The sequence below is a fragment of the Cimex lectularius genome, unplaced genomic scaffold, assembly GCF_000648675.2.
Source record: "Cimex lectularius strain Harlan isolate CLEC.00 unplaced genomic scaffold, Clec_2.1 scaffold20, whole genome shotgun sequence".
Taxonomy (NCBI): domain Eukaryota; kingdom Metazoa; phylum Arthropoda; class Insecta; order Hemiptera; family Cimicidae; genus Cimex; species Cimex lectularius.
Window position 1 is genome coordinate 2,340,809 of NW_019392641.1, and position 14,814 is coordinate 2,355,622.

The window sequence follows — 14,814 nt, forward strand, 5'->3', positions numbered from 1 at the left end:
TCCTTATTTTTTTTGTATATATTATTTTTATTTTTTGTTATTGTAAAATGTCTTTTTATAGTGAATTTCAATCCGTAAATAAATAAATAAATACCTCAAGAGAAAACTGAAAATTTAACATCTAGATAATGATCTATAAAAGTTTTCGTACATTTTTATACATTATTTTTTATTATTATCTATTATTCGTACATTTTATACATGCTATCTGGGAAATTTAATTATAAAATAAATGAAAACTATAACAAATGTCAATAGGGCATATAGGTTAACTTATCATTTAAACCTGAAACAAAACTTCAAAATAATAACAAAACTTCTTAAATAAATTTTATGGCTCGTTACTGTTTTATTTTTGATATACTTTCTTATAATATCGTTGTATTTTATTCTGAACATAATATACAAATATTATGTTTGTAATATAGTTGAGGGGGGTTAACGTTTGAGAAGGGAATTTTCTTTGAAGGAATTTTGGTATGGTCCTTTGAGCGTTGTTGTTTTTGTCTCGTAAGCGATTTTTGAAATTGGTTTACATAAAAAAGAGGAAAAAAAATTATTTTAATATTTATGTCACAGTCGGCTTTCTAGAGCTGGCTGAATATTATGTGGATAGAGAATTTTTTTTTTTTTTGAAAGGTGTGCTTCTATCGAAAATCTGCGATACGACGACCAGTTTTGTGACAAAAATGAACGTCTAAATAGTCTGTTTTGCGTAAGGACGATTTTTCTTTTGAATATCCGCTCTTTATCGAGTAGAGATCCGGTGAAGGACATTTTTCAATGGAAGAGGAAAATTATCGAGGGAATGATGAAATGATGGCAAGACTGGTTTGTTTGGAAACGGGTGTCTGAGAGTCGAGACTGTTTCTCGCCCGTGTCTTACGACGAGTGTCCGACTGGGCTCGTCTCAAAGCCGGCTTGGTTTATTTATTTGTTTTTCTTCTCTATTTTCTTTCTCTTTCTATTTTCACTCGTCGGGCTGCGGTCTCGCCCTCGGCCGAGATGAGCTCCTCGCTCGCCGAGACGAACGTCGGCTCAAACATACCGCTCGAATCCGTGAAAGTGGTCGCCGAGAGCATCGGCATCAGCACCCTCTCTGACGAAGCGGCCAAGGAACTCGCGGACGACATCTCATTCAGGCTCAAACACGTCATTCAGGTAAAGCCCCGGCAAAGAATTCATGACCCACCTTCCAGTAAGACACAAGCTATGTTCATTGCAAATTCTCTTACTAGTCGTTTGGTTGGTCCAACGAGTCAATATACCAATAAAAAAATATATATAAAAACATACACAGTACTAATTCAATTTATAAAATTATCAGCCTGAAAGAAATTGATTTACTGAACTAAAAACATACCAGGTCCTCCAGAATGTCCCCATAAGAAATAAAATAATTAGTATAGAAAATATTATTTTCCATTTATTTAAATATCATTAGTTTCAAATACTCTCTACCAAAAAAAGAAAAAATCGACAGGCTTCATCGGTTTATACAATTTTTCCACTCAAGGCTGCGGTTACAGTGGATGTGAGTTCTGGCAGAATTTGTGCAATGTTATAAATCCGTTTACTTTAGCTGTGGCCTCTTCATGTCAGAACCACTGTTCAAAATTTTTTTTAAGCATTTTTTCTGGCGTACCTTGTGTTAGTTTCTAATTCCGTACGTTCTTTGCCATGGTTAATTTAAAATTTATTGATTATTTCTACTTTTTTCCACATCCTACATGAATTTGTAAAATTCACACAATTTTTACAAATCCCAGGCCCTGAAGATGATCTCAATAAAGATCGAAACGTTGGCACGATAAAGAAAATGTTTTTCTAAAAACCTACGTCCCCGTAACCAAAACCAGACCGCATCTCACAGTCTCTGAATAATCATTGACTAACGGTAACCACACATAAAAATTTATTAGTGTTATATTGGACAATAAGCCCTGTTTCGAGGCGGTTTAGTTGATTAAACTTGCCTGGTTGACTCTCAACTGCTGTGTGAAGGCTTATTTTGGCTTATTGTACACCAGGCCAACATCTGTCTGGTCTTTCTCAACAGGCTCCATCTCATTCAAGAAATTTTCAAAAAGAAAATTCTTCTTTCTAGAGAGAGGGCATTATTACCAAACACTGAGCATATTTTGTGAACAGCCTGTTGCTTTTAAATCTATTATATAAAACAGTTCCATAACTGACTGTCCGACAACGCACAGACCAAACCGCTGTATCTAAAGGGCTGAAATTTCGAAAGGGGAATTCCCATAATGACATGGATAGCCGCTAAGAAAGCATTTTTTTGAATTTTCATCCCTATATTCTATCTACATATATAAAAAAAATTCTGTGACCGACTGACAAACATTACACAGTACCAAACCGCTGGATCTAAATTGCTGAAATTTCCTTAATGACATGGATAGCCGCTAAGAAAGGATTTTTTTGGAATTCCATCTCAAAAGGGATTGATCATATTGACAATTTTTTTACCATGTGCAGACCGAAGTGAACTGTAGAAGAAAAAAACTTGAGAAACAGCACATTATATTATAAAGCCATAATAGCACTCTGCATTGCATTAGAAAGGTGCATTAAAATAGAGCCCAGCATGGACGAAGACGCAGGCAAATGCTAGTCTATTCATAAAAGAAAATGAGTGAATTTGGGTTTCAGCACCAAGCCATATCACTTTTAACTGGATTTGAGTTTAATATCATCTTTATTAAGTGTGTTTAACGTAGTAAAGGTTGACATTAATATCGAACTAATAACAAAAACACCTAAGACAAAAAGAAAAAATGAGGGACGTTTTAAAGGGCCTGATATCTTCAAATAATTAAGGCTGTTGTTTCTTCCTGACGATGTTCTGCTTTTGATATCTTATACAGGCCTAGACCCTTCACATTTTGCTGATGTATGTTTATCTTCTATCCCATTAGCATTCCTTTATTCCCTGTAAACCAAATTAGAAAGGCTTGGATATTTTTAGAATTTGTTCAAGTATGAAGTTGATTGGTTTGGGCATTAAGTGTAATTCTTCTCTGGTGTAATTATTAAAAAAAAAAGAAATATTCTCAACAATTACATTTGAGTTTTGACAAATGGAACGTATAATATGAGTAAAATGTCGATAACTTTGCAAAATGGCAATTTGGGGCAAAACGCCAAGAGTTCGGTTTTTCTCATTTTCTAAGTTCATCACTTTTTACATTTGTTTACCATTTCCTATGATATAAACTTTGTATTCACCCTAGACTAGATTAATAGAACATCTATTATGAATAAAATGTCCATAACTTTGCAAAATGGCATTTTGGAGCAAAACGCCAAGATTTGTTTTTTTCTTATTTTCTAATTTTATGACTTTTTTCATACATTGACTGTTTCTGATAATATAAACTATTTATTCATCCTAGTCCAAACAGAACGTATATATGAATAAAATGTCAATAACTTTGGAAAGTAGCTAATTGGAACAAAACGGTTACTCTAGGGTTATTGCTGTATTATTCTTTCAACATCAAAAGTCATTCAAACTTTGGGAAATTTAACAAGTTTCCATAAAGTTGTGTGGTGACATAACATTTAGGGCGATTACCATCCCGTTATACACTATTTTTAAAAAAATATACAAAAACTCAAAAATATTGTACTATATTTTATATTGAATATACTTTTTTAATATTTCAGGATGCCGCAAAATTTATGCACCATGCAAAACGTCAAAAAATGATGACCTCGGATGTGGATCATGCGCTCAAAATTAAGAATATCGAGGTTAATAATTTATTTCCATTGTATTTTTAATATAGTATAAACAACCTGTGCTTTTGGTTCCAGCCTTTGTATGGGTTCTATTCAAATGACCACATTCCGTTCAGATTTGCATCTGGTGGTGGGAGGGAGTTGTACTTCAACGATGAAAAAGAAATAGATTTGTCTGAACTGATTACTGGCCCACCGATCAAATTGCCACTCGAGGTTTCCATTAGAGGTATTGATAGTTTATTTTACTACATTGACACATAAATCATTTGGCATTACTAACAGAAATTGTAAGAACATATAGGAAGAATGAGAAAATCTGTGTAATTTTTTATGAATATATGCAATTTATAAGCATTTTTAACTTTAGTACTTTTAAAGCGCATTGGCTTTGCATTGATGGAGTGCAGCCGACCATCCCAGAGAATCCACCGCCCGTCTCTAAAGAGATGCAGAAAGTCGAGGCCATTGACCCCATATCGAAACTCAATAAATCATCATTGGAAAAGAACGACACGTCCGGGAAGCCGACCATCGGGTAAGTTATGAGAATTTTATCAAATTTTACTCTTGCTAAACATTTGACTACATTACAGAAAATTCCATAAACTGCGTAACGTCGAGACTGTTCATGTCAAGCAGCTGGCCACGCACGAACTCTCTGTAGAGCAGCAGCTTTACTACAAAGAGATCACCGAAGCGTGCGTCGGGTCTGATGAGGCCAGGAGAGCAGTAAGTTTCTTTCTCTCCCTCTGCACAATACACAAACTGACGCTTTGAGTCACTTTCAGGAAGCACTCCAAAGTTTGGCCTCTGATCCCGGTCTCCATGAAATGCTTCCTAGAATGTGTACATTTATCAGTGAAGGCGTTAAGGTCAACGTAGTTCAGCATAATTTAGCTCTCCTCATCTACCTCATGAGAATGGTCAAGGCTATATTAGAAAACCAGTCACTTTATTTAGAAAAATATGTAAGTAACACTTTTTTTTTTAAATTGCCTTTTTCCCAATTATTGTAAATTGTTTAATATATTTTTAATTTATACAGCTTCATGAGTTGATACCATCAGTAGTGACTTGCATAGTGAGCAAACAGATGTCCAGGATGGAGCTGGACAACCATTGGGCTTTGAGGGACTTTGCGGCCAAACTGATGTCGCAAATCTGCAAGAATTTCAACACGTCGACAAACAACATACAGACGAGGATAACAAGAATGTTTGCTTCGGCATTAAGCAATGATAAAACGCCGCTTTCATCATTGTACGGTGCTATCGTCGGTTTGAACGAGCTAGGAAGTGATGTCGTGAAAATTTTCATCTTGCCCAAAGTCAAAAACCTCTTAGAGAGGATCGAACCTTTTAACAGAAGTGAAAAAATTGCTGTTACGCATATCAAGAGTTTATTAGTCGTAAGTATTATATGTCTTCATGGCACTCAATTTTTACAATAAATTATAGCAAAAAATTATAATGGCCTATCCAAAATGTTGACAGGTTTTTAGGAAACAATTTGACATAGAAGGCTACATACATATAATTTAAGCGAGCTTGTTTTGTTAGTTTTTATTCTTTCAGTATCACACTTTTTTAGCATGTTGAATGTGGTAGCATATAAGGATGTTGACCTGTAACTGAATTTTTTAAAATAATTAACCTTAGTATTAATTATAAACCATAGTTTAAAAAATTTCACTCATTCTTGTCTAAATTAGTATTTATTACAGTATTACTTTCATTCAAATTTAATTTTTTACTTTTATGTGATGTGCCTCATATTTTTTGTAAAATTTGTTCATTACCGTTCTGCTTATCTTTGCTGACTTGGTCTGTCTGACGATCTTTGTGTGACTGTCCACTGTCTTACAATTTCTAATTTTTTATTTTTGTATGTGGGTCAAATCCAATTCCATGTTGGTGACTGCTTATCGGAAATTTGATTGTATTTACAAGACTTTATAACAGTTATATAATTTTCAGAAATTGCTAACACCCATTCTCAAATCAACAAGAAGCCCTCCCGACAACTATGAAGAATACAAAGCGGAATTTGGTTCATTAGGATCAATTTTACATTCTGCAGTAGTTAAAGCGAGGATGTCTTCAAACCCGGCTCAACCATTAACAGTGAACCAGCCGACGATAATACAATCAAGTAGGCATTTTCATCAAACTTTTTTATTTTATTTTTAAAATAATCGAATTTTATCTTAAAACTAAAACTCTTAAAAATTGTCCACAAAGCAGGTGGGAACGACTTACTCCTGGCGCACCAACCACCAGCAAGGACAATAGTAGTTGGCAACTCCAACCAGCCGCACATACCGAACGTTGCAACTGGCAACTCGCAGAAATTTGTCATTGTCTCACGACAGCCATCTTCGCCTTCACCAACTCAGGTAAAATTAGGATTTACATAAAATTTACAATTTTCTTTGCTCGTATAAACGATGTAATTAATTTTCCACATTTGCTTTTCAGACCATGTTACGCTTAACCAAGACTGCTTCTCCATCCTTTAATGAGGTGTTTGTCCAAAGATTCCTTTAAAATCCTCTCAAGACAATATGTAATATATCTCACCATTTCATGTAATTACACTCTTCCTACTTCCTTATCCCTTTCTTTACTAACTTTTATTTTTACTATTTAAAAAAATATATATATTTATATTAGTCAAACAAATCTGTTTGAATTCTGTCCACAAATAATTCAAACTAATATTACATTTCAGTTTGGCGCCTTATTATAAATATATTTATAATTGTTTTTAATTTTCAGATTATTCAATCAATACCTACAAAGCAGATTACTCAGCAGCATCATAACATTAAAATAGAAGAAGACCACATTTAACAATTACTTTATTTAAGTACAGACTTCAACTGAAATGATAGAAGCTTTTTGTAAATATTGTATAAAACAAAATATGTTAGTATTAGTTTGATCTAGAATTACTTTATTTTGTAATTGTATTTCTAAATTTATTAAAAAAAACTTAGGCAAAAAATCTTCGTTTTTGATTTTACAGCAAAAATTGGGGGTGTAATTATCATGTATTGTTAAGCGGACCAAAGTATTCTGAATTGATTGAATATCAAACTGAATAAGAATCAAACAATGAATGTGCACACACAGACATCTTGGAAAAACTTCTGTGTAATTAGTAATTAATTAAATTTTTAAATCAGTTACCAGATGTATGTAAATATTTGGTTAAAATATTATATATTTATTTATAATAATTTTAATTACAAATTGTTATCACACTATATTTCCTTAATCTTCTAAAAAAATGTAACAGTAATAAAACAATATTGTATATTGTTAAACATTTAATTTCCAAAAAAAAAATTTCATAGGCAGGCTAAAAATGTTATTTCATTTAGCCATGGATTTGTCTTTCATTATGTAACGGTTGAGCATGCCATTACTCTCCGGATCGTATTCAGATAGCTTTCTGAAGTTTTCATCGTCAACAAAGCATATCTCATGATCATCCTAGTAAAAAAAAGAGATAAGTGTACAAGTTTTTACATTAAAAAATTATTAATCAACTGACTGGATCCGCTAAAATGATAACCGAGACGGTCGCTTTTCCAGGTGTGTCCAGGGAGGTCAAAGGTGTTAAAATCGTGTTTTTAGTCTCTTTCATCCTTTCTTCTAGCTTTTTCTGCATATTGCCAGGTATGGAGAATGCTATCCGTCCGTATGCCTTTTCCCTTACGACAGAAGCTGAAAATGATAAATGTTATTATAACACAGTGACAGTGGGTTATTGCGTCTTTGGACAAACCTCTTTTTACAAACTTCAATTTTACATCTTTATCGCTGTAGCCTAAGATCACTTTCTCCGGGTCCTCTTGGTAAATTTTCAACCCCAATAATCCATTCCAATAATTGGTCGTTCTCAATACATCTGAGCTTGCTAATGTCACTTGTTGTATCGGGTCTAAAGTGTAAAGAAAGTAAAGCAAACTGACATTCCAAGTTTAACATAAGTAGAAATCAGTGTATTCTATTTACAGATTGCTCTAATTTTCTTGAGAGAATTTAATCCCAAATGGTTTACTTTTAAACAATTCAATTAATTATGTTGAATTTTGTAATAGAATATTTATTGATCTTACAAGAAAACGTCACCATATTAAATGAGGTTGACACATGGAATTTTTGGGCCAGAGCCTGCTTATGTGGCCAGCATGTAGAGAAAGGTGGATCAAAGTGATAAGAATTGCACTCAGGCACGGCAGCATTTTGGGTGCCCTGTTCCAATTCTTGGAGGAAATGGTTGTTACATTCTATATAGTACTGATAATTTTTGTGTCCCTTAGTTATTGATGAGAGTGATGTATTTATTAGTGTGAGAGCTCAAATGGTGGAATACTGAGTACCCATCAACCCTCAAATTAAGTCCACTCCCACCAGAACTGATTGAATGGATGTAAGTAACAAAGAATTTATTGAAAGGCATGACCACGCAGAACATGTTCTGTCATGGCAGACAGATCTGACGATCTGCCATTCCCCTCCCCATGTTGTATGATGAGTATTGCATCATCCCCAACATATAAGAGAGAAGTGATAGGCTCATCTCTGCACACGTGTGTATGGACATGTACAATATGAGCTTATACAAATCACTAATAGATATTGAACGAACCTTCATCTTTTGTAATATCACCATCCTCGATGTAAAACGGATAACCTCCTGGAGCTTCTAGTGCGAAACCTTGTTTTTCTGCTTTCATCGGCCAGTTGTATGCTTTGGCTCTCACGATAGCATCCGTCGATTTTATCCAAATCCCAAGGAAGTCGTTTCCTCTTTGATATTCTTTCACACCGTAGTTATAAACGAGTTCCAAGACAAAATGAGTGTCTTCAGCACCGTAGCCGACCATTGTCTTGCTCCAGCGGTTCTGATAAGGCCTAGGAAAATTAAGTTGTAAGAAACAAATTTATATCAAGTGGCAATTCACTTCTTACCCATTGCAAGTAGCTTCACAACCTTCTGAAAATTCTTCATGTCGAAGAACCTATCAGAAAATACATATTTTAACAAATGTCGCCATAAAAAAAAAAAAAAAATCTTTTTACAAATTAATACAATAATGAGTCTACTTAATCAATTTTTTTTTAAATTACAACCATGTATTGCATTATGTAAGAAAGAAAAGGCCTGATTGAAGAGTTAAAATTGAACTGATGGTACATGTCCAACAATTTAAATTATATTATAAAAGGTAACCATTGTATTTTATGCTTAGTTGCAATTAGAAGCAATCATCTGACTTCCCTGGCTGTTTGACTTCTTAAACTTTGTAGAAAAAAACAAAACAAAGAAAGTGTCTTTTTTTTCATAGTGATATCCCTCTCCATCACTTAAGGACTGGCTAATGCTAATTTATAGCACTTTACAATTACTACTAGTACTACAGATACTATAAGCATTTAATTTTAAATACTTGAAGGCAAGGAGTTTGCTCTGTATTTTGTTCTGTGAAAGGCGTCCGCTGGCTAAAAGGTTTGGGAAGCCCTGTTCTAAATGATGATGCCCTTCTTAAGTCCCTTTTCCAGTTTGTCGAACATACAAAACTTTTAAAAGAAATGAGACCATGTAGAGTTGGTCTTGATGGGGGAGGACTGGGGTGGCTGGTGTGGAGCAGTGTCACTCGGGCAGGTGGTCTGGTCAGGGGTGCCTGACGTATCTCTGATGGCACCTAGGCATGTTTTTCCCAGGTAGATGAAGGGATGTGGACAGCAGTGTAAATGGTTTTTGTCCACATACCTCACAAAACGTCTGTAAGTACAAGTTGGAATGATTTGGTTCAGTGAGGGCCAGTCTGTCTATCCGGGGGATGCTGCTCACGCGTAGGCTCTTCTTTTTCTTTCCATATACCATATACATAACAAAATAATCGTTGCACACCCAGCCTAAAAGACCCTCAGTAGTTGAAGACAAAAAACATATATAACTCTATATGATCCTTACTTTTCCATAAACTCCTTGATTTCTTGAATTAACACCAACAAATATACATAGCAAAACGTCGAAACCGATCTGACACACCGAAAAAGCGAGTCCAGGCGGACCGGAATGATCAGAAACGACAAAACTACAGGTACATTACCTCGCCCATAAGAAGAAATTTAAGAAACTGATTTTCCGTTCTCACCTTCATGCCGAGTATGTCTCTGTAGAATTTCGCCGATTCGGCCCGATCCCCGATCTTAAAGACAAAATGCAAAGCTCTCCCTTTCAGCCCCAAAGACATTGTCGCAGTTTTATACTTCGTCTGAGTGAGAAGTGAGAACAGGTCGAACAGAACAGTTCCGAGAGTTGTTACAATATGTCAACAGTCAAACCGCACTCGGCACTCGAGTCGTACTTAATTGCATGTTACACAACACGGACCTGTTTCAGTAATTGCATTGTAATACTCGTTACAATAGAAAAAAATACAACAAACAAGTCATTATTTTTATACTTTCCTAATCTTTTCGTTATTTACATAATTAGTCGCCCTAAACGAAAAACAACAACAAAATTAAAGACAGAAAACCTGAGTTTCTGATAAGTTTGAACAAACGATAAACCTTAGGCTTCTGGTAACCTCTTGTGTATACTGGAAGCCGGCTACTGCTTATAGGCGAAATTCACTTTTCCGTTTCGTCGTCGATTTGCAGAATGGCTTTGCGATTTTCAGTTTTCTGCCGATTTATTGCGGCCGCCGTACGACAGCCGAGTTTCACGCGTTTCTCTTTTTCAGCTGCAGAGGCCCGGCCGCTTGACTCATGCTCGACATCACAGAAAAAGCCCACCGTCGTCCGACTCGACTATAAAGATAACACACTGAGGTGATTTACAATTTAAACGGGATTTTACGACCAGACCGCAACCCGAAATCACAATCTGAATAATGGATATAATTATTTATACAAAAAGTGAGATTCACTAGACATTCATGTATTTATAGTATGTAGGACTAGGACAGGATAAGTTTATATTACATAGTAATATGATATGTATACCTAAGTATGCTGAAATAGAGTATCTTCAGCAAAACCGCTGTAGTTTGATCGTTTCATTGTCAGATGTGCAAAGTTGAGCGATAAAGAATTTACATTTGTTAAATTTTTTAATAGTATGCATTCCAAGTTAGACTTATGACAACTGTAAGTCATAACTTCCTCGAATTAAGCAACAGGTTGTATAAATATATATGTTGAACCGGCACTGGGTTTTGATGCTACTCAAATACTTTTTGGGACTAGTTTTGAACAGTGGTATGCCATGTACAGGATCAATAGTACTCATTGAACTTTCCTTGGCCAAATTATCGACTTCTTTGCCTCTCTGGGCATAGGCAAGGGTAAATTAGTTGGTTACCTAAATGTCTGATCAGCCCTATTGCAAACCCTTAAATCAAATGATCAAAAATTTCAAACTAAAATACCTGGTAAAGCAGATTTGAGATAAAAAAATCTCAGTTAATGGCAATCATATCTAGTATACAGATGGCTCCAAAACTGGGTAAGTCTGCCAAATGGTGGACTTTACCACCAATGCAGAAATTACCTTCAGAGTCGCCTGACTCTGAGTAGATAGCTACTCTGTTAACGATACCTAGCCTTTTAATCTCCTTCGCACAGTGCCAAATAGTCTCTGCTTAGACATACATATTGCCCAGGGCATAAATATCAGCTGTTTCACCCATACCCAGTTTTGGAGTCATCTGTATACCAGATATGGTTGCCATTAACTGGGATTCCTTTCTCTCAAATCTGCTCTACCAGGTATTTTAGTTTGAAATTTTTGATCCCTTAATTTAAGGGTCGTGGCTTCAACAGGCCTCCCCAGAACCCTGTCTGCCTGAAGCATCCCTCGAAGCTTTAATTGTTCCTTGCTTTGCATGTAGGCTGTTGAATCAAATAGTTGAGAAGGAATGGATAAAAAACCAGTGAAGATTATCAGGCGTTTAAATTTTTATTTGGCTTGGGGATCACGGTAATGTAAGAGGTAAGCTGATGTATGGGTAAGAATTTTTTTTATCATTTTGAACCTATTGTATTTCATGTGATACTTGTCTTGGAGTAAATCATTTAAGTAAAAGATCTAGAGGAATATGCCATAAGTGAATTGGATATATATTTATCTTGTTCAATGTCAACTAAGTCATGATTCATAAGGTTTAACTACCTCGGAGAGACTTTCACTTTTATTATTTCTTTACCTCAGAGAGATATTTCGCAAATGTTCAAGTAACTTTTTTTTATCATTATTAATCAGCATTTTTGCACCAAGAGGCTTTTATTGATATTGTTTTCAATCATTCTGGTTTGCATTTTAAAGATTTTGCCATCTTCAGTTGTGGAGGTTTGTTCTATTTTACCTTTTTATATGTTAGTGAAAAGGAACTTTGCGGATTAATTATATTCTATTAGTTTTTATTTTATTTATTAAATTGTTTGACGCACATGTAACCAATTTTATGAAGAGTGTGAAGTTAAAGAATTATAATGTCCTTCATTACCATTGAGCACAATATGCTTTTTTTTTTTTTAATTTTCAGGGTTCACGTCTAAAAACTGTAACTCAAGGTTGACTAGCACATTAGCATAGCCTTAAATTTAGAAGAAAAATGTAGATATTTTTTATTACTTAAAGCTGCTTTGAATACAAACCTAATAATAACATATAAATTCCGGAAGTTAAATATTTAGCAATAAAAAGATTTCTGAAGCAATATCCAGTGAAAAAAAAATCGATGAAAATTACACCGTATGTAACTTAACTGTTTGCTTATAAAAACAATATTTTTTTTACTGGAAATATTGCTTTATTTTAAATTATATTAACATATTAAAGAAATACATAAATTCATAACACTGAATTTAACATTGCAGTGAAATTATGCAAAAAGTGAAATCGAAAAATCAACGCAAGAAATCAGGCTTGATTTTAATAGAAGGATTTAGGCAGTTGAAAGAAGTGATGCAGTTGCAAGAAAAACCATTGATGGTATTTTTCAGTCAGACCAAGGATATTCAGGACATCCAGTTTGATGCGAGTACAAAGCTGTACAAAATGCCTTACAATGAACTAAAAGTCTGGTCAGATGTGACAACATCACAAGGGATTATTGGTATTGGAACAATTTTTTCCCCGTAAATCTATGACATACGACATTATATTGAACATTAAGGGCATGATTTTTTATGTAATATTTATTTTAATTTTAGCCATTTGTAAAAGGCCAAAAATAGTGCCTCAAAGCGAAAGAAGTTTACCTGTCACTCTTGTTTGTGATAATGTCCGAGACCCTGGAAATTTGGGAGCGATCTTTCGTGTGGCTGCAGGAGCTGGAGTTAAAAATATACAGTTGACCTCTGGTAAGTAAACATTTTCTTGGGACGTGAAAACGTTTCTAATACGGACTTGTTTCAGGTTGTGTCGATCCTTGGGACATGAAAGTTCTTCGTGCAGGAGCAGGAGCTCAATTTAAGATACCAATTCATACCGATATAGCATGGAACAGTGTACATGAAGAAGTGGCGCAAAATGGATCACTCGTATTTTTAGCTACCAATCATCCTACGTCTTCTGCACACCCTTTGCAAAGGGTCAAAATCCCAATAAACCCTTATTACAAAGTGGATTACACTTATTCAAATGCGGTCGTTATCCTGGGTGGGGAGACCGAAGGACTGAGTAATGAGGCGTACCAATTGGCAAATCAACATAATGGTATGAGAATAACCATACCTCTACACAACCAAATGGAAAGCCTCAATACTGCGACTGCAGCTAGTGTTATTTTGTTTGAAATTAAAAAGCAGTATAACTTATTATCTGAATAAATTGATTCTGTTTTTAGCTTGTTATTTATTAATTATCCAAAGCTGATTTTTCAAGTTAAAAAGTGGGGTCAAGTTGCACATTTTGTACATTTATGATTTGTCTAACAAAAAACTCACTAATATACATTTTGCTGAAGGAAGAAAATTCCCAGGGCAATATTAGAAATTAAATCCACAACCAAGTGACCTATGAAAAACTGAAAAGCTGTTGATTAGCCCACCTTGGTTTCACCTAGTTTTGCTTTAAACAATTTTTTAGTAAAGATATGTGATATATATCCTGTGACAGTGCTTACCATCAGAGAATATTAATCAAAAAGGATAATTAATTAAATGTATATATAATTTTTGTATCCTTCCCATTTAGAGTCATAGCGATTTTTCCCTTTAGCACTTAAACTTTCATCTATTGTTCTGATCTCAACTAATAGATTTCCTGTAAGATTTTTTTTTATGAAGTAGAGACTTGGGAACATGGTATTGAGATGTGCACGGCTTAGGAACAGTTTTCTCGGGTACCATAGCATTCTCCTGGCAGTTGAGAGTCAGTTGCATTGGACATGTTCTGTTGGCTCTGCGTCTTTTAGACATAATCGGCATCGGTCATCTGTTGATAGTCCCATTATTTACCATACTTTACTGGAGCATGTCCTGTAAATATACCTGTTAGAGATTTTAATTCTTTTAAAATAAAATTTATTCTTTTTCTCTAATTTTTTTACTTGCCAGGTTTTTGCCCCCAGTATTTGTTCTTTAGTTACCCAAGATTACAGTACAGTTTTAATTCGGCTATAGTTTATACCAAATTTCCGCCTACGAATTTTTCCTGTTTAGCAAGAATATCTGCTGCCTCGCTGCCTGAAATTTCCTCATGACAATCACATTAAAGTTGGCCTATTTGTAGATCCCAGTTTTGTCTGGAATTTGGACAGTTCCAGACAAGTTTTGAGTTAATCTCATAGTCCTGGAGAGCATTTAGAGCTGACTGGCAATTATTGCACCTTTGAGATATTATTTCATGCAAACATGTCTCTAGCTAGCAGTTCAGCTTGAAAGATGGTTGTGGTGGGCTATATGGTGCTCAAAGTTATGCCCTTTTGTGCCTTTACCCTGTACCATTTTCCATCTTCAAGCCATCTGTATATATATATGTAATAATAAATTAATTGATTTACACTATAAAGAGACAATT

At 34.8% G+C, this 14,814-nt stretch overlaps 3 protein-coding genes across 10 annotated transcripts; 2 read left to right on the forward strand and 1 right to left on the reverse strand.

Annotated features, from left to right (window-relative positions):
- The first annotated feature begins 642 nt into the window (after positions 1-642).
- Positions 643-6,931, forward strand: LOC106661481 (transcription initiation factor TFIID subunit 6). 5 transcript variants are annotated; one of them, XM_014384916.2, is made up of 11 exons: positions 643-1,161; positions 3,688-3,774; positions 3,838-3,991; positions 4,144-4,300; positions 4,359-4,494; positions 4,554-4,733; positions 4,811-5,173; positions 5,742-5,916; positions 6,009-6,160; positions 6,243-6,287; positions 6,543-6,931. In XM_014384916.2, exons 1-11 carry the CDS (start codon positions 1,006-1,008, stop codon positions 6,615-6,617), a joined length of 1,680 nt encoding a protein of 559 aa, XP_014240402.1. In that variant the 5' UTR covers positions 643-1,005; the 3' UTR covers positions 6,618-6,931. The 5 variants fall into 5 exon arrangements, with proteins under 5 accessions (XP_014240402.1, XP_014240401.1, XP_014240406.1 ...); XM_014384915.2 differs by having other exon boundaries at positions 648-1,161; positions 6,006-6,160; positions 6,543-6,806; XM_014384920.2 differs by having other exon boundaries at positions 649-1,161; positions 6,006-6,160; positions 6,243-6,330; positions 6,543-6,634.
- Positions 6,932-7,081: 150 nt separating this feature from the next.
- LOC106661483 (glyoxalase domain-containing protein 4) lies at positions 7,082-10,451 on the reverse strand. 2 transcript variants are annotated; one of them, XM_014384924.2, is made up of 8 exons: positions 10,359-10,451; positions 10,254-10,286; positions 9,938-10,176; positions 8,748-8,797; positions 8,425-8,690; positions 7,558-7,713; positions 7,324-7,496; positions 7,082-7,262 (listed from the first exon to the last, which is right to left on the reverse strand). In XM_014384924.2, exons 3-8 carry the CDS (start codon positions 10,034-10,036, stop codon positions 7,143-7,145), a joined length of 864 nt encoding a protein of 287 aa, XP_014240410.1. In that variant the 5' UTR covers positions 10,037-10,176; positions 10,254-10,286; positions 10,359-10,451; the 3' UTR covers positions 7,082-7,142. The 2 variants fall into 2 exon arrangements, with proteins under 2 accessions (XP_014240410.1, XP_024085443.1); XM_024229675.1 differs by lacking the exon at positions 10,359-10,451 and having other exon boundaries at positions 9,938-10,342.
- LOC106661482 (rRNA methyltransferase 3, mitochondrial) lies at positions 10,190-13,638 on the forward strand. Of its 3 annotated transcripts, none has more exons than XM_014384921.1 (4): positions 10,190-10,619; positions 12,669-12,907; positions 13,005-13,154; positions 13,210-13,638. In XM_014384921.1, the coding sequence occupies exons 1-4, from the start codon at positions 10,450-10,452 to the stop codon at positions 13,620-13,622; spliced, it is 972 nt and encodes a 323-aa protein (XP_014240407.1). In that variant the 5' UTR covers positions 10,190-10,449; the 3' UTR covers positions 13,623-13,638. The 3 variants fall into 3 exon arrangements, with proteins under 3 accessions (XP_014240407.1, XP_014240408.1, XP_014240409.1); XM_014384922.1 differs by having other exon boundaries at positions 10,347-10,706; XM_014384923.2 differs by lacking the exon at positions 10,190-10,619 and adding an exon at positions 11,253-11,781.
- Positions 13,639-14,814: the final 1,176 nt, after the last annotated feature.

Coding starts and splice junctions, on each gene's coding strand:
- LOC106661483 (XM_014384924.2), bottom strand. CDS start 10,036: ATGTCTTTGGGGCTGAAAGGGAGAGCTTTGCATTTTGTCTTTAAGATC. Junction 8,798..9,937: donor GAGACATACTCGGCATGAAG/GTGAGAACGGAA, acceptor ATTTTCTGATAG/GTTCTTCGACATGAAGAATT. Junction 7,263..7,323: donor TTATCATTTTAGCGGATCCA/GTCAGTTGATTA, acceptor TTTTTTTACTAG/GATGATCATGAGATATGCTT.
- LOC106661482 (XM_014384921.1), top strand. CDS start 10,450: ATGGCTTTGCGATTTTCAGTTTTCTGCCGATTTATTGCGGCCGCCGTA. Junction 10,620..12,668: donor TATAAAGATAACACACTGAG/GTGATTTACAAT, acceptor TTAACATTGCAG/TGAAATTATGCAAAAAGTGA. Junction 12,908..13,004: donor AACATCACAAGGGATTATTG/GTATTGGAACAA, acceptor TTTTAATTTTAG/CCATTTGTAAAAGGCCAAAA.
- LOC106661481 (XM_014384915.2), top strand. CDS start 1,006: ATGAGCTCCTCGCTCGCCGAGACGAACGTCGGCTCAAACATACCGCTC. Junction 4,734..4,810: donor CACTTTATTTAGAAAAATAT/GTAAGTAACACT, acceptor TAATTTATACAG/CTTCATGAGTTGATACCATC. Junction 6,288..6,542: donor CTTCTCCATCCTTTAATGAG/GTGTTTGTCCAA, acceptor TTTAATTTTCAG/ATTATTCAATCAATACCTAC.